Source organism: Lissotriton vulgaris, chromosome 3_1 (genome assembly GCF_964263255.1).
Source record: "Lissotriton vulgaris chromosome 3_1, aLisVul1.2, whole genome shotgun sequence".
Classification (NCBI taxonomy): Eukaryota; Metazoa; Chordata; class Amphibia; order Caudata; family Salamandridae; genus Lissotriton; species Lissotriton vulgaris.
Window position 1 is genome coordinate 1,103,252,031 of NC_141689.1, and position 22,560 is coordinate 1,103,274,590.

The 22,560-nt window shown below is 40.9% G+C and overlaps 1 protein-coding gene across 1 annotated transcript in view; it reads right to left on the bottom strand.

Moving 5' to 3' along the window:
- LOC147727490 (alcohol dehydrogenase 1-like) overlaps positions 1 to 22,560 on the bottom strand; it is a 188,081-nt gene that overhangs the window by 11,905 nt on the left and 153,616 nt on the right. Inside the window, exon 8 of the mRNA XM_086961566.1 lies at positions 3,523 to 3,658. Within this exon, the coding sequence (XP_086817692.1) occupies positions 3,523 to 3,658 (136 nt within the window). The remainder of the gene's footprint in view (positions 1 to 3,522; positions 3,659 to 22,560) is intronic.

Below are 22,560 nucleotides of genomic sequence, written 5' to 3' on the forward strand. Positions count from 1 at the left end.
GTGGCATAATCAGTGCTGCAGTTTTGTCCACTAGCAGCCTTTGATTTACAGGCCCTGGGTACACATACCACCACTTTACCAGGGATGTATAAGTAAATTAAATATGCTAATTGGGGATGACCCAATGTTACCATGTTTTAAGGAGGGAGCACTTGCACTTTAGCACTGGTTAACAGTGGTAAAGTGTGCAGAGACCTAATGCGGCAAAAACAAGATCAAGAAAAATTGAGGGGTAAGGCAAATCGCTTGAGGGAAGATTACCCTAAGGCTGACAGGTCTAATAAATTAAACTTAAGAGCTACTATGTAAAAGGAGGAAATCATTATAGTTGTATTCCTACAGGCAAAAGGTAGTAGCTAGCAACTGTTGTCAGTTCTTTGGTTGTCCCTGACAGTTAAGATTCATGGGTACACGATTCAACTTAAAACCCAGGCCTGAAAAATTCAACCTGTGGTTTTGGTCTGTTCTGGTCTTGATTTCCCTCGTGCCTTGCCTTGATTTGATTTGTGAGCTTAGGGTGATGGTGGCCTCTTATGTCACTGCTGTTTCTGTTTCGCATATCTTCTTACCATTTATTTAAAATGTTTTCTCACCAACGATTTTTTTAGAATAGTAGGGTTCTCTTTATTAAAGCTTCGATTCTTTGAATTTCTCTACACCCTCAGAAGGATTGAACAGTTCAAATATAATTGAGCAATTCCTTGTTCTTATGTGTGTTTTTTGTTATTAAACAGTATGACTAATTGGTCTTTTTGTATTTTACCACTGTTTATTAATTGATATTTGTGTATTTTCCTTCGGATCCTTTCCAGAATGTAACTTACCTGTTATTTATGGTAAAGAGAAAGCACCATCATGTACACCACAAGTAAGAGACACTGATACACAAGTTGTCTGCCTATGCTTACAGCCTACAATGGAAATCACATCTATTGCTGTAGAGCCTGTAGTATTTGTATTTAAAAAGCCACATATTCATTTTCTGTACATTTTATGAATTTTATAAATACTTTGACCTTCTATTCATTTACTTTTAGAATATTGTGCCAGCAGAAATGGTTAAAGTAATACAAATGAAAACTGTAAAAAAAATTGTGGAAAAATAAAAACCCTTAAGAAACACGGGGACTTAAAAAAAAGAAATAAAAGACATTCTCAATCTTCAAATGTAAGGGGCAACTATGTTGTGCAAATTAAGATAAGCCTACAATGATACAGAGTGACGTCTGAAGCCATTGCACTTCAAAATGTGCTCTGTATTGAATTAGTTAACAAACGAACAAAACTGTGCTGAGGGAAACTGCTCTAAACATCTTTATAGTTACCCAACCTGTTGAGTCAAACATCAGATCTCCAACCAATGTGAAGTTAAAGAACTAGTGAAATCAGCAAAGGAGATTTTACGTGAAGTAACAATAATGGGCTACTTTAAACCAAAAAAGGAGATGGTAAAGTAGTCTATAAAAGTATGTAAGTTCACACTCATCTTAACATAGGTAATCAGGCATGGGCAGCTAAAAAAGTGTGAGACTTAAAGCCTGCACAGATCTCAGAAGACTGTTCCTCATGCTTCCTGTCAATAAAGCAGGAGTTGTACACTATCAGTTAAACTAGATGATTCTCATAAAATTGCTATTTCACCTTGAAAGAAATAGGGTGCTGGGGAAGATGTGGTAAAAACAATAGTCTATGTTTCTCGGATATTAATTTTTTTCCTGCAGATGCATCACTAAAGAACTGGCAGACAGTTTGTCTCTTATAATTGATTAGGATTTGGTTCTAACTCAGAGCAAAAAAGTCCATTCATTCATTGAACCAATTATATGGCCGCTTACATTGTATGAAAGCAAAAAAATAAACAAGGAATCAATGTTAATGTAATTGGACATTTTGTTTTTAGCTAATTATGATCATCTTCATGATGATTTATCAACAAACATTTTCCAAGTTCCAGTAACAGAAAAGGAGAATGAATATTTAAAAAAAGTGTCTTTGAAGTCATCTCTATTGAAAGAAATGGAAGGGTTGAATGACTTGATGTTTTCAAAAGCAATATGGAACAACAACTGTTGTGCAAACAGCAAACAGGAAAAACATTCTGTACAAAGGAGAAAATTAAAGCAATCGAAGTAGAAAGAATATGGCTTGCAACTGGATATAGTGGTGCAAACAGGTTAAGTAAAAAAGCCTATGTTAAAGAAAATACTGTGATTGACCTCACTAAATCAATGTGAAAAACTAACCAATTAAAAGAAATAAAGCAAAATACTTGTTATTGATAAAAAAACAATATCCAACTATTGAAGAAACAAAAAAGGTAGGCTCACACAATATAGACAGTAAATATTACCCAATCACATTGTGTGGCACCGCGCCTACTCTAAGCTGCAAACAGTAGCCTCCTGGGTAAATCAAGGGTACAGGTACCACCCAGGTAAACAGGGCTACTGATGCCCCAAAAGGAAGGAGACAGCCTCAAGCGCTGGGACAAATGCAGATGGCAATAGCCGTCATTCGTGCACTACGCCACCCACATCTCAGTCTCTTCCTCTCATTGTTAAAGTTCCCTAAATCCTCAGCCAATGAGAGGCGAAAGAGACGGGAACCTAGAAACGAGGACGGGGTTGTAGGGGGGAAACCTTTTCTTACCTTGCGCCCTTTTAATTATAGGTTTGGAAATAACCCCCCCAACGCACACACACACCCACACCCACATATATGCACACTCAAGACCATGCACTATGTTGGGAGTTTGGAGCAAATTATTAGCCTATGAAGATCCTCCTCTTTCTTGGCTCTTCTTCTAATGAGTTTCCATCCAAGGAACGAGAAATTGAAGCAGGAATCTATGTTTAGTAATTCACAAGAAGTACATTGGTGGATACATTCCCGCATTTTTCCTAATGAAGTAACCTTCTCCCATGCACAATTCACAAGACTTTACAGTGCAAGGCATGCATGAGAAACCACAACTTGCTGTTCCTGCACATCTCTCAATCTTTATTTGGCTGCAAACCTATGTTCATAGCCACAGCAGGATTACCTCACAGCTTCTAAGTGCCATAGCGGATGGAGGCACTTCTGCAAGTGAGGGTCACTTTAGTTCAAGTTCACAGATCTATTATCAGATCTTTTCAAACTCATATTTACTAGTATGATAGCTACAACCTTGGACTCAATAGTGGGGTAATCAGAATAATGTACCCTCAAATGTATAGTAAAAAAATCAATAAATCTCCAATTAACTTCTTTTCCACTTTAGAAGCACTAACCCAAAAAATGAATTATAATCATATCTTTAAATTACTCCTAAAGAGGTATGCTGTTCTAAATAGTATCTAGATCACAATGGATTTCACCACTGGAAGTTTTCAGTAGCATTAGAAGCCCTTTGCAGTATTAATAAAAATTGTTTTTTGTTTTATAGAGTCCATCTTTCTGCATATTTGCACCGAGAAATGCATTTTCTCTCAGTCTGGTGACTGCTCACTTTTCAGTACATTCTCTTTAAAAATAATATACCAATTTCCACTGCGCAGCAGTTCCATCCCTTCATTGATCTTCTCAAATGGTACAGTGTGAGTCACTAGCTCGTCCAGATTAAACTTCTTTCTCATGTAATCAGCCACCAGCTTTGGGCCGCTATCTTTCCGGAAGCCTGGAACATCAAGAAAGATTGACAATAGTAAACAATTTGCAAAGTGGTATGATTCAAAACAACACTCTACATCCCTATTTGCATCAGGACCGCCCCAATGCTACTCCAGTTTAGGAGAGAGTTGAAGACACACCCCTTTAACAAACAATATTTCAGAATACATTTACCATCCACAACCTAGCATCTACTTCCCTTACTGGCTATCTTTATTGTCTTCTTTTACTGTGTGCATCCCTCCGCGACCTTTTGCCTCGGTTCCTGCTATAGAAATACCCTATACATACAAATATATATATATATATTCACTGAAAAAACCATAGGTTTCACACCAGTTATAGTTACCTGGAAATGTTACTGACATAAAACCATTGAAATTCCACGTTATAGTTAGTTGGACTCACTATAACTTGCGCGTCTGCAATGCACTGCTGATGACGTCACATATTACATCACTCATGACATGGTCAGTGACATCACTCATGACATCACTGATGACACCATCCAGTGAATGTGTGTCTTTCTGAAAAAATAAATATGTTTTATATATGAGTGTGTATACATATGTTTTATTCTAGTATATGGAGTATTGACGTATATAAGTGAGTAAATGTGAGAGTGAGAGATTGTAAGAGTTCCTGTTTAAATAAGTGTGTGATTCTATAAGTGATTGTTTAAGTATGTGTAAGTTTCCTTAGAAGTAAGGTGGTAGTGTGTGTATAGCTGTATATGCAAATAAATAGATGTTCAATAGTTTTTTGCATGTGTGAGTATATGTGTGAGTAACTTTTGGAAGACTGTCGGTGTGTTAACGGATGTAAAGGTGTCTCACTACATATGATAAGTGAGTATATTTATGAATGACTACATAGAACTGTTGGTGAATGAGTGGATCTGTATATAAATGGTTGAATTACTGAATTGGTTGTTGTAACTGGTATAGGTATCGCCACTTTTTTGTAAATGTTAGTTTCTATTTTTGAATATGTGTTTCAGGGGTTACATTACACTGAAAGGAGGTCTGTCACTCTGACACAAGGATGGTGTCATCAGTGATGTCATGAGTGATGTCACTGACCATGTCATGAGTGATGTAATATGTGACGTCATCAGCAGTGCATTGCAGGTGCGCAAGTTATAGTGAGTCCAACTAACTATAACGTGGAATTTCAATGGTTTTATGTCAGTAAAATTTCCAGGTAACTATAACTGGTGTGAAACCTATGGTTTTTTTAGTGAATTTAATAGGTTTTTTAAATGCTAATTCCTAACTATAACTGGTGTGAAACCTATGGTTTTTTCAGTGAATTTCAAAGGTTTTTTAAATGCTAATTCCTAACTATATCGAGTTTCTAACCTTTTTATTTTTTTTTCAATTTGCTGTTTTGTGTAAGTATTCTTTTTTTTTTTTTATATAATTTTTTTCTTTTGCGCTCTGGGTGCGCGCTCCGGTAAGCTCTCCGGTAAGCTTTCCGGTAAGCTAACCGGTAAGCTCAAAGGAAAGCGCACCCAGAGCGCTACTTTCGTTCGTGAAAAAAAATAGGAATGAAAAGTTAATAATAATGCAAAACATTTCGTACCATACAAATAAAATCAGTTTTTTTTTATAAGGAAAATGATTATGCATTTCCGTAAAAGTTTGATGATGTCACTTCGGCGCGCAACGTAAGCGCCCTCGGAAGCGCCTCGGTTCGCACCGCGTAAACGCACCCGGAAGCGCCTACGCTCGCGCCACGTATGCGCCCCGGAAGCGCCTACGTTCGCGCCGCGTTTGCACACCCGGAAGCGCTCCTTAAAATAACACTTTTCATTGGTTGCTAACAGTTTTTTTTTACAAAGAATGAAATCCCCACCCATTTCCTTCACTTCTTCTTTCACTTTTGTGACTGAAAGACCTGCCTTTTTGCTCCTGGATATTTGTTGGTTTTACAATGGCTAGCAGACAATCCAGCAGTGAGGATGAACCAGAATTCATCGATGAACAGCCTCCTCAACGAAAAGTTAAGGAACATTTAATTTGGAAATTTTTTATAATCCCACCTGGACTAAAAAAGGTAAATGCTCCAAAAGTGCAGTGCAAGATCTGCAAAGAAGAGCTGTCACGAGGAAACCCTTTGAAAAAGTACTCTTTTGGGAACTTCACAATGAACCGGCATGTGGAGAGGAAGCACCCCCAGAATTTTGCCCGGGAAAGTGTCAGGGCTCTGGCACAAGAGGTTCCCAGTGATGGGGCCTCTACATCAACCGGAGGAGCAACTTCTTCTGGGAGGGGGCAATCACAGGAGCAGGTGCCAAACATTCAACCTGCATTTAACCATGGTGTCCTCAGATGCAGATACTGCAATCAACTCCTCACCTATGGGGAGCAAAGTGTCCAGCTCATGGTTTGAGCATTGGAGAACCATCGCTGCCCTTCCCACCCCTAATTTTTTTTGTTTTATTTTGCTCCTGTTGAGCAGTTTCCATTCCCTGTTTTTGTTCCTGTTTTGAAAAAAGAAGAAAAACAAAAGTTCTTTTCAGAACTACCTCCAATTCTCATCAAAGAGCTATATTCTTAAAAAAATGAAAAAGAGTAAGTGAAATAGAGTGCATTGATAATTGAAAGGAGAATGAGTAAGAAATAACAGAAAGGTATGAGAGGAAAAAAGAAGTGAAGTAGGAGGACTGAAAGAAGGTGAGTGTTAGGAAAGAAAGTTATGAGAAGAAGAGTGAATATGGGGAATGTTGATATTCAATGAAAATGTTGAAAAAGAACAGGAGTGTTGAAGGATAAGAAAAGATGCATTGCTGGAGTTGAAGGTAGAAGGCCTCATTTATGAAGACATGCGTCACTTTAACGCCACCAAAGCAACACTTTTTGTGACACAACATTCCAATAAAAAATGCACCTTATTTATTCATATTTACAAAGTGGCGTTTCTTGGTAAATACATCACTTTGTAAACCCCTGTGCCACATTATTCCTACGTCAGGTGTAATGTATGCAAAAGGGACGTATTGACGCAAGAAAGGGTCGTAGAGGTGACACAGTGAATAAACTGGAGGCCTCATTTCTGAAAAGTGACGCATCGCTATGTGAAAACAGCAATGCGTCACTTTTCTGGGCGCACTCCTTATGACATTCCAGATATGTCATATTTAATTTATGACTAATCAATTCGCAAGGAGTTACAGTAATGCGTCCTTTCACATGGGAAAAGTACCATGTGAAAGGTCTTGCGTCAGTCTTACACCTGCTGTGAAGCAGGCGCAAGATTTTGACGCAACAGCATCCTAAAAGTGACGCAGTGAAATCTCATAGATTTCACTGCGTCGCTATTACAAAGCTTTTTGCGGGGGAACACCCCCTCTGCATACATTATACCTGACGCAGATATAATGTGGCGCAGGATTTTAAAAAGTGACCCATCTACCTAGATGCGTCACTTTTTAAATATAGCGCAACGAGGCGCATTTTTTTACACCGCTGGTGCGATGCGTCACTTTTCTGTGCGCACTCCTTACGACATTCCAGATGTGTCATATTTAATGTATGAGGAATCATATCGCAAGGAGTTACAGATACGTCCGTATTTCTGACGTATCTGTAAACACAAAAGTGACGCATTGCTGGAGTGCGTCACAATAGTGACGCAACTCCAGTAATGCGTCCTTTCACATGGGGAAAGCACCATGTGAAAGGTCTTGCGTCAGTCTTACACCTGCTGTGAGGCAGGCGCAAGATTTTGACGCAACAGCATCCTAAAAGTGACGCAGTGAAATCTCATATATTTCACTGCGTCGCTATTACCAAGCTTTTTGCGGGGGAACGCCCCCTCTGCATACATTATACCTGACGCAGATATAATGTGGCGCAGGGTTTTAAAAAGTGACCCATCTACCTAGATGCGTCACTTTTTAAATATAGCGCAACGAGGCACATTTTTTTACACAGCTGGTGCGATGGTGCTTTCCCCTTGTGAAAGGACGCATTACTGGAGTTGCGTCACTTTTGTGACGCACTCCAGCAATGCGTCACTTTTATGTTTTTTTATGTTGCTATATATGTAATGCATATTTAAATAACGATGCAAACCACATTCACTGGATGATGTCATCAGTGAGGTCATCAGTGATGTCATTTGAGATGTCATCAGTGATGTCACTGACCATGTCATGAATGATGTAATATGTGACATCATCAGCAGTGGATTGCGGGTGCGTGAAATATAGTTAGTACAACTAACTATATAGGAGCAATTTCAATGGTTTTGTATGAGTGAAATGTCCAGCTAACTCTAACACCCCTAAAATGTATAGTTTTTTGAGTGAATTGTAAAGGTTTTTTAAATACGAATTCCTAACTATATAAGGCCTGAAACCTATGGTTTTTTCAGTGAATTTCAAAGGTTTTTTAAATGCTAATTCCTAACTATATAAGACCTGAAACCTATGTTTTTTTCAGTGAATTTGCAAGGTTTTTTAAGTGCTAATTCCTAACTATACAAGGCCTAAAACCTATGTTTTTTTCTGTGAATTTCAAAGGTTTTTTTAATGGTAATTCCTAACTATATAAGACATGAAAGCCCACCAGGAATCTCCAGTATGCTTCAGGGGACTGCATTGCAAAGAGGAGTAATGAAGCCACGCCCCTTTTTACAGCTCTCTGCAACGCAGCCCCCGTGCATGTTTGAAGAGGGGGAACTAATTCCCCTTGCATACTGGGGGCCCCTGGGGGCCAACTAGCCCACCTGGAACCTCCAGTATGCCCAGGGGGCTACATTGCAGAGGTGTAATGAGGCTATGCCCCTTGTTACACCTCTCTGCAACGCAGCCCCCTGGCACGTTTGCAGAGGGGGAACTAATTCCCCTTGCATACTGGGGGTCCCTGGGGGCGAACTAGCCCACCAGGAGCCTCCAGTATGCGCCAGGGGGCTGCATTGCAGAGAGGTGTAATGAGGCCACACCCTGTTTTACACCTCTCTGCAACGCAGCCCCCGTGCATGTTTGAAGAGGGGGAACCGATTCCCCTTGCATACTAGGGGTCCCTGGGGGCCAACTAGCCCACCTGGAACCTCCAGTATGCGCCAGGGGGCTGCATTGCACAGAGGTGTAATGAGGCTATGCCCCTTTTTACACCTCTCTGCAACGCAGGCCACTGGCACGTTTGCAGAGGGGGACTAATTCCCCTTGCATACTGGGGGTCCCCGGGTCATATCTGCCCAAACACCGATATTTCGAACGATTGAAAATGACTTTTCTTGAGAAACATTTAGATTTGGATTATCATGTCCTATACTTTGGAATTTTTGCAAGACTGACTTTGAGGATGCTATAAATTACACAAGTCTGCCCGAATTGTGTGGGTAAAATTGATACCTAGTCACTTTGAATAAGAATGTACTTACGTCTCGTCTAACATTTGGAAGAAATATCGAATTATATGACAACAGGATACCGACATAACTTGAAGGAAATAAGAACACCCTGAAGAAGTTCTGTTGTACAGAACGAAACGCGTCGGATGACTGTGGTACATAAACTTAAGGAAAATAAAAGCATTTGAATATACACCAAGATTCAGCGCTTCAATAAGGACTCTAAGTGATATGATTTGATTAGACTTATTGTGCAAGCGGTTCTGTGCCAAACTTTGGAATATTCTCACTCTCTACTACTCTCTACTCTCTACTACTCACTCTCTACCACTCTCTCTCTACTACTCATTCTTAACTACTCACTCTCTCCTACTCTCTACAACTCACTCTCTACTTCTCATTCTCTACTACTCTCTACTACTCTACTACTCTCTCTACTACTCTCTACTACTCACTCTCTACTACTCACTCTACTACTCTCTCTCCACTACTCTCTACTACTCACTCTCTACTAATCTCTCTCTACTACTCTCTACTACTCACTCTCTACTACTCTACTATTCTCTCTCTCTGCTACTCACTCTCTACTACTCTCTACTACTCACTCTCTACTACTCACTCTTTCCTACTCGCTACTACTCACTCTCTACTGCTCTCTACTACTCACTCTACTTACTCTCTACTACTCACTCTCTACTACTCACTCTCTACTACTCTCTACTACTCACTCTACTGTACACTTTACTACTCTCTACTACTCACTCTCTGCTACTCTCTCTACTGCTCTCTACTACTCTCTACTACTCAATCTCAACTCTCTATTACTCACTCTCTACCTCTCTCTACTTCTCTCTCTACTAGTCTCTACCTCTCTACCTCTACCTCTCTACCTCTACCTCTCTACCTCTACCTCTCTACCTCTCTCTACACGCACACATAAACACATATATATATATGCATTTATATATATGTATGTGTATATATACATACATACACATGTAAACATATATAATCTGCATATCTATATAAATACAAATATAAATGCATGCATACATATGCATGCTATTTACATGAAAGTTTTAAAAACACTAATAAAAGCAAAGCTAAAAAGCCACCTCATTACAAACTCTCTACTTCTCACTCTCTACTACTCTCTACTACTTACTCTCTACTACTCTCTCTCTACTACTCTCTACTACTCACTCTCTACTACTCACTCTACTACTCACTCTCCACTACTCTCTACTACTCACTCTCTACTACTCTCTATTCTCTCTTTCTGCTACTCACTCTCTACTACTCTCTACTACTCTCTCTCTACTACTCTCTACTACTCACTCTCTACTACTCACTCTACTACTCAGTCTCCACTACTCTCTACTACTCACTCTCTACTACTCTCTATTCTCTCTCTCTGCTACTCACTCTCTACTACTCTCTACTACTCACTCTCTACTACTCTCTACTACTCTCTACTACTCACTCTTTACTACTCTCTACTACTCACTCTCTACTGCTCTCTACTACTCACTCTACTACTTACTCTCTACTACTCACTCTCTACTACTCTCTACTACTCACTCTACTATTCACTCTACTACTCTCTACTACTCACTCTCTGCTACTCTCTCTACTGCTCTCTACTACTCACTCTCAACTCTCTATTACTCACTCTCTACCTCTCTACCTATCTCTACTTCTCTCTCTACTAGTCTCTACCTCTCGACCTCTACCTCTCTACCTCTACCTCTCTCTACAAGCACACATAAACACACACACACATATATATATATATATATATATATATATATATATATATATATATATATATATATATATATATATATATATATGCATATATATGCATTTATATATATGTATGTGTATATATATATATATATATATATATACATACATATATAAACATATATAATCTGCATATCTATATAAATACAAATATAAATGCATGCATACATATGCATGTTATTTACATGAAAGTTTTAAAAACACTAATAAAAGCAAAGCTAAAAAGCCACCTCATTACAAACTCTCTACTTCTCACTCTCTATTACTCTCTACTACTCACTCTCTACTACTCTCTACTTCTCACTCTCTGCTTCTCACTCTACTACTCACTCTCCACTACTCTCTACTACTCACTCTCTACTAATCTCTCTCTACTACTCTCTACTACTCACTCTCTACTACTCTCTACTATTCTCGCTCTCTGCTACTCACTCTCTACTACTCTCTACTACTCTTTCTCTACTACTCACTCTCTACTACTCTCTACTACTCACTCTACTATTCACTCTACTACTCTCTACTACTCGCTCTCTACTACTCTCTCTACTGCTCTCTACTACTCTCTACAACTCACTCTCAACTCTCTATTACTCACTCTCTACCTCTCTACCTCTACCTCTCTACCTCTACCTCTCTACCTCTCGCTACACGCACACATATACATATATATATATATATGCATATATATGCATATGCATTTATATATATGTATGTGTATATATATATATATATATATACATATATAAACGGAACATCCAATCACTCCGTGTGTCTATTTTTTACCGAAAATCCACAAGACACTTATCCAACCACCAGGGAGACCCATTGTGTCCTCTTGTAACTCGTTATATGAAAAGGTCTCAAGGCATGTTGCTAACTTTCTCGCTCCGATTGCCCAAAGCATGCCATCGTATCTAAAGGACACCGGAGACTTTCTGAGAATCCTAATGGGCACACCATGGAATCCAAGTTATCTCTTAGTGACAATAGACGCTGTGTCACTCTACACTTCAATAAGGCACGAAGTAGGTTTGAAAGCATGCAAATACTTCCTACATCAGCGCAGCATCAAGGAATTGCAACACACAGCTATGCTTCTCAAGATGATAGAACTATGCTTGACGAACAATGTATTTTTATTCAACAGTGATCTGTACAAGCAAGAGTGTGGCACGGCCATGGGGATATCTTTTTCTCCCAATTATGCAAATATCACCATGGGCTATTGGGAAAAAATGATAGTATGGAACAACAACGAACAGTAAGAACTTGATCGGATTATACTTTGGGTCAGATATATTGATGACCTTTTCCTGATCTGGAATGGGACCAACGATCAGTTCCAGAAATTTTTCATCAAACTCAACCAGAATGAGATTGGACTCCAATTCACATGTTCAATCAACAAGAAGGAGATAGACTTCTTAGACACTAAAGTCTATATCTCAGAAGGAAAACTTGAGACAACGTAGTTCCGCAAGAAAACTGCCACTAATAGTGTTCTCCATGGCACTACCTTTCATCCGAAATCACTGCTTAAAAGCATTCCGTACGGAGAATATGTTCGACTAAAGAGAAATTGCTCAAAATCGGAAGATGCGGAGAGAATGATACTTGAAAGTAAAACCAGATTCCAATCCAGGGGATACAAAGATTATGTATTGAAAGATTGTAAAAAGAAAGTTGACAAAATCAGCAGAGCAGAAACTTTGATCGAAAAAAAGAAACCCCCACAAGACAAGGATCCTCCAAGATTCATAACCACTTACAACAAAGAGAGTGGGTTGATTGCAAAGAAAATGAAGAAGTATTGGCATTTAATAACCAGCGATCCAGACATTGGACCACTAGCGGGCAAATACCCCTCCATTACATACAAAAAGAACACATCCTTACAAGACTTACTAGTTAAAAGCCACTTTCAGATTGATCAAAAACCTAAATGGTGAACAGAACAAAGTGTGGGCTTCAAACCATGCACCACATGCAAAGCTTGTAAAATAGGCAAAAAAATGAAGAATGTAATGGAACCAAATGGAAAATATATGCCAATCAAACAATACATCACATGCACATCCAAAAACGTAGTGTATGTGATTGAATGCAAATGTGGTATGAAATACATAGGATCCACAACGTGTATGCTGAAGAAAAGAATTCTGGAGCATATCCGGGCTGTAAAGAACTCAAATATGCTATATGCCACAGCCAAACATCTAAAGACTTGTCAAAATGGGGACTGGCGTGCTATGAATTTCTACAGATTGAAAATGCTGACCAAACTAGACAGAGGGGGAGACACAGTGCGTCTCCTACGACAGATGGAATCACGTCTCATAATTCAATTCCGAACAAAACACCCCGGAGGCATGAACTTTGGAGAAGATCTCCACATACATCTGGAGTGATATTGAACTCAGCATAAACTGTAATTGACTGTAATAGGGTACTATACCCAACACTGCAACATTAAGACTATGATTTCACAAAATGCCCTAAGTGATAATAACTAAGGACGCTTAAGTACTACACTTTCATAATCAGAGCACACCAGTCCTTTGTTTTAAATATATTGTTTCAAATGTATTGCTTTATAAACTACATATCCCATAATGCCACCTAATGGCTAAGATGGGGCAGTATATAAACAAAAAGCAAAAAGGGACTTGCTGACCGTGAGAAAAGCCGTGAGGCTGAAACGCGTCGGTGGAGTGTTTGTGTGATTAAAGCTTCGTAAAAAGTATCCAGTTGTGCCGCCCTCTTTGTTCTAAAACATATATAAACATATATAATCTGCATATCTATATAAATACAAATATAAATGCATGCATACATATACATATATGCATATATATGCATGTTATTTACATGAAAGTTTTAAAAACACTAATTAAAGCAAAGCTAAAAAGCCACCTCATTACAAACACAATGGCTTTACATTAAACGAGGGCGAGATGTATTGCATTTTCAATGCTTGTTTACTTTGGTTCCATCAAGAAGGCATTCAGATGTGTCACACATTTGCCATACATTCTGAATGTTAGCACTCTAGTTACTCATTAGATCACTGTAGTAAAGCTACTGCTCACCAGGGAAATCTGCTTCTGGTATTCAAAGTGCATGTTTCAGTCTGCATGTCAGAATTGTTTTAATGAAATAGAAGAGGATTCGAGAAGTCACTCAAAATGTGCCCTAATTTTTCTTTCTGAAGCACTAATCATACTTTCTATGGCAAAATGAACCCCCTCATTTTGTTCCTTTTTAAATTAAATGTTTTAAGAGTTGCCACTTTATTCCAATCAAGATGGCTTCAGGTGTGCCATACCTTTGTAATAAGTAGGACTGTTAGCGCTCTAGCTGTTCTTTAGAACACTCTGGGACATTCTGTCACTGGGCTACACTTGGGCTACATCTGGGTGATATTTGGGCTACATTTGTGCTCTTTTGTCTCTGGTGGCCATCTTGGGAGACTGCATGTCAGAATTTTTTAATGAAATAGAAGAGGATTTGAGAAGTCACTCAAAATGCGCCCTAATTTTTCTTTCTGCAGCACTAATCATACTTTCTATGGCAAAATATACCCCCTCATTTTGTTCCTTTTTAAATTAAATGTTTTAAGAGTTACCACTTTATTCCAATCAAGATGGCTTCAGGTGTGCCATACCTTTGTAATTAGTGGGACCGTTAGTGCTCTAGTTGTTCTTTAGAACACTCTAGGAGGCTGCAGTCGAACACAAAGGAATCAACTGACAGTCTCTGTCCTTGTTGGATGTACATGTTTTACTGAGAATGTCAGACTTCATTCTCACATGACTGAGAAAGATAATGTGAATTTACAGAACATATGCTTTCAGTTTAGCTTATAGATCCTCTTCCAAACCACTGTGGGAAAAGCATGAGATAATAGTTTTCTTTCAAACATGATTCATGATATCCCAGCAGAAGGCTTTTTCACATGGTAAAATCACCTTAGAACACACCACAATTCCTAAAATGAGTATGGTACCATCAACAAGTGATTTATAATGTAACTAAAGACCTAAAACCCTCTATTAACTACAATGCTTTTTATTGAGGTGCTATCATGTATATTGGTCCCAAGATGGCTGCCAACACTTCTTGGATGAAGTGCTGACAGCCAATCAGATCTCACGATGAGATGTGTGGTTAGGCTCCGCCCAGATATATATGTGTTTTTGAAGTTAACTTTCATAAAAACCACTGGAGCAATTTTCACCAAATATAGCAAAGGCACTTCTGCGTACCAGTCCCTACAATTTTGCCAAGTTTGGTGTAATTCCGTTCAGCGGTTCGGGCTGTAGACTTGTCAGAACGTCCTATGGAAATTAACATGGGAAAACACGTTTTGGGACCCCCCTTTTTTCTCAGCCCTCACTTCACGAATCCCCCCGAAACTTTTAGGGAAGGAGCGCAGCGGAGCTGGCCAAAATTTCGGAAAATTACACGCAAATTCCTCATTCGGCGCCAAAGTTATTCCCAATACAATGTTGCGGATTTCCTATGGTAGCTAGGTCCTAACTATATATACCTACTAGCTATCGCCAGTAGGTAACATATATATATATATATATATATATATATATATATATATATATATATATATATATATATATATATATATATATATATATATATATATATATATATATATATATATATATATATATATATATATATATATATATATATATATTCACTGAAAAAACCATGGGTTATAGACCATATATAGTTAGGAATTAGCATTTACAAAACCTTATTTTACTCACACAAAACCATTGAAATTCCATATATAGTTAGTTGCACTAACTATATATCGCGCACCCGCAATCCACTGCTGATGATGTCACATATTACATCATTCATGACATGGTCAGTAACATCACTGATGACAACTCAAATGACATCACTGATGACATTATCCAATGACTGTATGTTTCTGTAAAGTTAAAATATGTCTTACAACCCTATTGATGTCGATTTTTCATTATTAATTATTGTATTAATAAAGCTTCGAAGTAATGTTACCCATGATACTCGCCCATGTTGTGCGTATAGACGATTTTATTGTAACTGATCCTGTTATACTTTCAATTAAAAAATCAACCTTCACTGATCCTACAACCGTTTGTCACGTTTAGTTTTTTCAATTAAATAGCTCGCTTGTTACATACTCCTATACCCCTGGCTTTTGAAAGACACCATCTTGTACAATAAAGGGCTGCGTCAAGGGTGGTATTGCCCAGAATGTCTTGTTTTCTAGTGCTCGTAATGACGAAGCCAGAACTGCCGAAAAGGATGCTGGTCCTGCCGCTACTTACTGGAGACATTGAACTATACTCTGAACCTGCCTGGCCTCGACCAAAATGGCGGCAGTATGGGAGCGACTTGCAACTCCTTATGACGTTCTAGTTACTTAGCCTTGACGTTATGGGGGATGTATGTGGTCTTTGTGCACATGGCGGGCGGGGAAGGGTACTGACTGGGAATACGGACAACACTATTGATAACGCAAAAAAAACGATTTTTTATTTTTTTTTTGCCCCGCGGAGCCCTTTTAAAGCCTCCAAATCAAACCTAGGGGGTCAGGGAGGATCTACTATGCCCCCTTCGTTTTGGCCTCCTCTTGTCTCTCGATCCTACCGAGAGACAAGATGGCGGCCGCTCTGGACTGTTTAGAATGTTGACAGACACCGGAGAGCCAATCAGCTTCGCTTCGCAAAGTTCTGTTACGCGAAAAGTACGCGAACCGGAGCGCTACCCGGGACGCTGTCACAGATATATATATTTTTTTGAACGTTAATTTATCAAAATCCACTAGAGCACATATATTGAGACCTAGCAAAGGCACATCGGGCTAACAGTCCCTACAATTTTGCCAAGTTTCATGCAAATCCATTCAGCCGTTCGAGCTAAAAGTGAGGCCAACCGCCCTATGGAAATTAACATGGGAAAAACGCGTTTTGGGACCCCCCTTTTTTCTCGGCCCCCCCTTGACGAACCCCCCCCAAATTTTCAGGAGCTGCTCAGAAACAAAATGTGCCATTTTCCTGAAAATTTCAGCCAATTCCGTCCACAAACGCCAAAGTTATTAGACATAGAATTTTCAAAAATCCTATAGAGAAAAAATCCTAACTATATATACCTACTGGCGACCGCCAGTAGGTAATATATATATATATATATATATACACACTGACACTCCCACAGCGCACCGCACAAGCCAGCACTCTCCAGGAGATATATATATATATATATATATATATATATATATATATATATATATATATATATATATATATTACCTACTGGCAATAGCCAGTAGGTATATATAGTTAGGATTAATTCCCTATGGGATTTCTGAAAATTCTATGTCTAATAACTTTTGCGTTTGTGGACGGAATCGGCTGAAATGTTCAGGAAAATGGCACATTGTATTTCTGAGCAGCCCCTGAAAATTTGGTGGGGTTTCGTCAAGGGGGGGCTGAGAAAAAAGGGGGGTCCCAAAACGCGTTTTTTGCATTGAGTTTTCCATAGGGCGGTTGGACTCACTTTTAGCTCGAACGGCTGAATGGATTTGCACGAAACTTGGCAAAATTGTAGGGACTGTTAGCCCGATGTGCCTTTGCTAGGTCTCAATATATGTGCTTCAGTGGATTTTGAGAAATTAACGTTTAAATCAAGATATATATCTGTAACAGCGCTCCGGGCAGCGATCCGGTCCGCTTACTTTTCGCTTATCGGAACTTTGCGCGCAGAAAGCTGATTGGCTCTCCGGTGTCTGTCAACATTCTAAACAGTCCGGAGCGGCCGCCATCTTGTCTCTCGGTAGGATCGAGAGAGAAGAAGAGGTGAAAAACGAAAGGGGAATTTAATGAAAGGGGGCAAGGTATCCCCCTCTTGACCCCCTAGGAATGTTGTTGGGGTTATTAAAGGGTCCCGTGGGGAAAATAAAAAAAAAATGATTTTTCACGGTAGAAGCGCTTCACGGGCCGCGAACTGGTAGCGAAACGGGAATTCGCCATTTTGTGCTTCGTTAATTAAATTACTAGGTATAAGTGGGTGCGGGAGACGTATCCTAATCCCCTATGTTTCCTGAGGGTGGCTGAGGAGGCTGATATATGTTGATACATCTCTTCCAGCGGCTGTGCGTGAGCTTTTTTTTTTTTTTGCTGCGTGACAGTCCGGAGCGGCCGCAATCTTGTCTCTCGGTAGGATCGAGAGAGAAGAAAAGGTGAAAAACTAAGGGGGAATTTAATGAAAGGGGGCAAGGTATCCCCCTCTTGACCCCCTAGGAATGTTGTTGGGGTTATTAAAGGGTCCCGTGGGGAAAATAAAAAAAAAATGATTTTTCACGGTAGAAGCGCTTCACGGGCCGCGAACTGGGCCGCAAACTGGGAGCGAAACGGGAATTCGCCATTTTGTGCTTCGTTAATTAAAGTACTAGGTATAAGGGGGTGCGGGAGACGTATCCTAATCCCCTATGTTTCCTGAGGGTGGCTGAGGAGGCTGATATATGTTGATACATCTCTTCCAGCGGCTGCGCCATCTTGCCTTTTTTCGAATGCCACAATTTTGTTGTGCACGGCAGCCATTTTAGATGCCAGGCTGGTCCCAGGCTATCACCTAACCCTGCGGATGTAGTTTATGGCCCCAGCTGTAGAGAATTCAGACATGCCAATCCTCCTGATTCAGGCGTGTGACTACTGTTTCAGTGCTAGTCTCCCGCCTCCCGATTTCTGCAAGCAAAAACCCGGGGGCATATTACGAACAACTAGCGATAATTTTTGTCTCTAACTTGTTTAGAGACAAAAATTATCGCCGCACATCGGCGATTTTTATCGCAGATAAACCTTGCTATTATCGCAGAAAAGTCAGCGATATTCATGTATTATCGACCTAATGCTCTTAGCCATGTTATCCACCTCCCATTGGATAACATGGCTAAGAACTGCTCAGGGCAGGTGTTAGATTTTGGAGATATTCGCGCTTAGCGCGAATATCTCCAAAAGTTGGTAATAGAAGGTAGCGATGTTAGGGACTGTTTCTAGTCGCTAACATCTTGGCACGCCACTTTGCATGTCATTAGTGATAAGTATCACTGACATGCAAAGCGGGGCCCAAGATGGTCGCAATCTCCTTTTAGCTGTCACTAACTGGTGTTAGCGACAGCTTGGTAATAGGGAGATAATTTTATCTCCGCTTTCAAGGCTTTTAAAGCCAAAAAAGCGGAGATAAACCCCCTTGATAATATTCCCCACGATTCCTTGGGGGTTTCAGCTGACAGGGCTTGGTATTGGGTTACATGGTAATTTTTCCAGGAAACGTCAGAGGGTCGATGCAGGGGTTCTAGAAGAGGTGATAAACCATTTAAGCCTCATGAACAAGCGCATGGTCTTTTAAAGATTTGTGAAGTACTCGGAGCGGCGGTGTGTGTGTGTGCCCTCTTTCAGGAGCGGGCGGGGGGGCACTGCCAGCAACTTGCCAGGTCAGGTAGTGTTCAACACGTGCATCACCCTTTCTCTGCTTGCTATTGCGCTCCATGCTTGTGAAAGGTAAGAAAAAGAACGTGCATTTGAGTTTGAAATGTCCGATCCTGCAGCAGCACACTTCCAAAGCCCACACATGACAATAACCCGATTCAAGGCCCCATTCACCCGTTTTTAAAAAAATAGATAACACTCCAACAAAGTAAGGTTATAAAACTTTATTAACTACTAACTTTAACGAACGGAACAAAAACTAAAAACATTTAAACATTTCTCAACACAAAAAGCAACAATGGTTAGAAGCTGTCTTTTGTGCGAATAGTCCCAAGGCAGCACAACGTGCAGAGTTCTGGACGGCACCCAGGTGATGTCGCCTGGGTGCCGCACTGGTTTAGGGATCCTACAATGCAGCACAGAAAAACAGCGTGGGGCGTCCCGGGTGGTGCGGGGGGAGGCCTCGTCAGTAGCGGTCTGTGTCCAGTGTCACATGGCTGACACAACATGTACGACAGGCACCCAGGTGATGTCCAGTAAACTGCCGCACTGGTTTTGGTATCCTACAATGCTGCTCCGAAAATTGGCGTGCGGCGGCCCGGGGGGGGGGCGTGGGGGAGCCGGCGTGAACGGGCCTCCCCAGGTGGCGGCCATCTAGCTGAGTTGCGCCCGCTCTTGCGGCTACAGCGTCTCGCTCACCATGTTGTTGAGTTGCTCCCACTCTTGCAGTGCAGCGATAGGCGGCTGCCACATGGCTCTTAAAATGGCGGACGGCTCCTCGGTTTTAGGCCTGGTCCACTGAAATGGCCCTGGGACACTTTGGAACTCGGACGCTTGCCTGCTAGGGCTTGGGCTCCATTCTCGAAAAGCGTCCCCTCAGCCGTGAAGATTGTATAAAAGTCTTGGGGGCCCCCGACTCCCGCAGGCTTCCGGTGGGGAGCGGCTGCCATGATTGCTCGCGGAATGACCACGACGGAGCCACGAGATGGTGGTGCTCTCATGCTGACGCCAGCTTCAGTCTGAATGATCCAGAAACAAGGTGGGGCTTTCATCGTTTGGGAAAAAAAATGTTCTAAACCAATGAAAAGTGTTATTTTTAGGTCATATGACCAAGCCTTCCATCTTTAGGAAACCAAAAGTAAAATGAACCAATGAAAAGTTTTATAAACAAGTCACATGACCTGTTATGCGGCATAGGGCTACAAAAAGCGTAGAAAATCCGTTGGCACGTGAGGCGGCGTCAGTAGCGGACCGATGTGCGAATAGGCCGAAGGCAGCACAACGGGCCGAGATCCGGATGGTACCGAGGTGGTGTCCAGCAAATTGCCGCACTGGTGTGGCCATCCTACAATGCTGCGCCGAAAGACGGCGTGTCCAGCTGAGTTGCGGTCACTGTTGCGGTACAGTGACTCGAACGCGCCGAGATCCGGATGGCACCGAGGTGGTGTCCAGCAAATTGCCGCACTGGTGTGGCCATCCTACAATGCTGCGCCGAAAGACGGCGTGTCCAGCTGAATTGCGGTCACTGTTGCGGTACAGTGACTCGAACGCGCCGAGATCCGGATGGCACCGAGGTGGTGTCCAGGAAATTGCCGTACTGGTGTGGCCATCCTACAATGCTGCGCCGAAAGACGGCGTGTCCAGCTGAGTTGCGGTCACTGTTGCGGTACAGTGAGTCGAACGCGCCGAGATCTGGATGGCCCCGATGTTGTGTCCAGCAAGTTGCCGCACTGGTGTGGCCATCCTACAATGCTGCGCCGAAAGTCGGCGTGGGGTGCCCCGTTGGCTTATGAGGTGATGTCAGTAGTGGACCGATGTGTGAATAGGTCGGAACCAGCACAAGGCACCAAGATCCGAATGGCAAGTCCTGGATGTTGAGTGCCTCAGTTGAGAGTTCTGAGCAGTGCTTGTAAGACTGTCTGAAGCTTATTTGCACCTGCTGCAGCTTCACTAGGTCCGGCGGAACTTTTTTCCTTTTCCTTTCTGCTTCTTTTCCTACAATGCGTTTCATCTGAAGACACGACCAGGTCCCTGAATGTGTGCAGGGGGACGCTATTGATTGAATGAAAATGGCGGCTTGACACAAAGCTGACTCAAGCGTTACTGTTGGTGCTATACAGACAAAAATTGGTTTTCAGTTTGTACATTCTTCAGGTTTTTTTTTTCCATCCAAGCCTGATTGAGAGTTTGTAGAAAAATGGCTTCAGATTTTCCACATACTACTCTTCAACATTCTTCCTAAATGTAACAATGTAAAACTCACTAGGAGAACGGCTGTTTCTGTTTCCTTTCAAAATGCTGCCAACAATATTTTCTGAATGGAAGACACCATCTTGTAGCATAAAGGGCCGAAAGGGGTTCTGGTCTGGCCGATGGTTGGTGGAGACATTTTGACTATATCTTGGACCTGCCCGGCCTCGCCCAAAATGGCGCCGGTATAAATGGGACTCGTAACTCCTTGCCCGCAAATGTATATCTAGAAAATGTTATTGTAAGTGGCCCTGTTCTATTTTAATTACAAAATGTATGTCCACCGATTCCGCAACTGTTAGACACCTTAGTTCTTGCAACCTAATGGCCCGCTCGTTACGTTCCTCTACAGTGTAAATGTCTCCTCATCATATACGATTTCAGTTTGCTCCGTGGCCGGCCCACGTGGTTATAGGCCCGTATTTGTATACTGACATTTTCACAATAAAGGTTTTTAAAACAAAACACGGTAGTAGTATTTACATTGGTAAAGTTTTTACTTTTAGTGACTGTTTTCGAATCAGTAAAAGGCAAGTGAAATAAAGCAGTCCAATTACATGACGGATAAAAGGTATAATATGTAGGAACGCAGTAAAGATAAATGGTCAAGGGCAGTTGTGTTTTTCATGTCTGCAACATAAAGTGATCGATAAGAATCTGATAATCAGGCGTATCGGCGACTAAGACAGCAGGCCGAATCTCTTTTACTCAACGGCTCCGTCATGGAAGGAAGAAACGCCCTTTTTCTCGAAAAAGGAATATATTTTACTTGCAAGACAGTTGTAAATTTTCCGGGAAAGTACATTAGCCTGGAATATTATAACATATGTTTGAAAAAAAAATATTGTTCGAAAATAATAAAAAGCGTAATTTTTAGGTCATATGACCAAGCTTTTCATCATTAAATTAACAAAAGTAAAATGAACCAATGAAAAGTTTTATTAACAAGTCACATGACCTGTTATGCTTACGTTACGCGCTGCGCACCGCG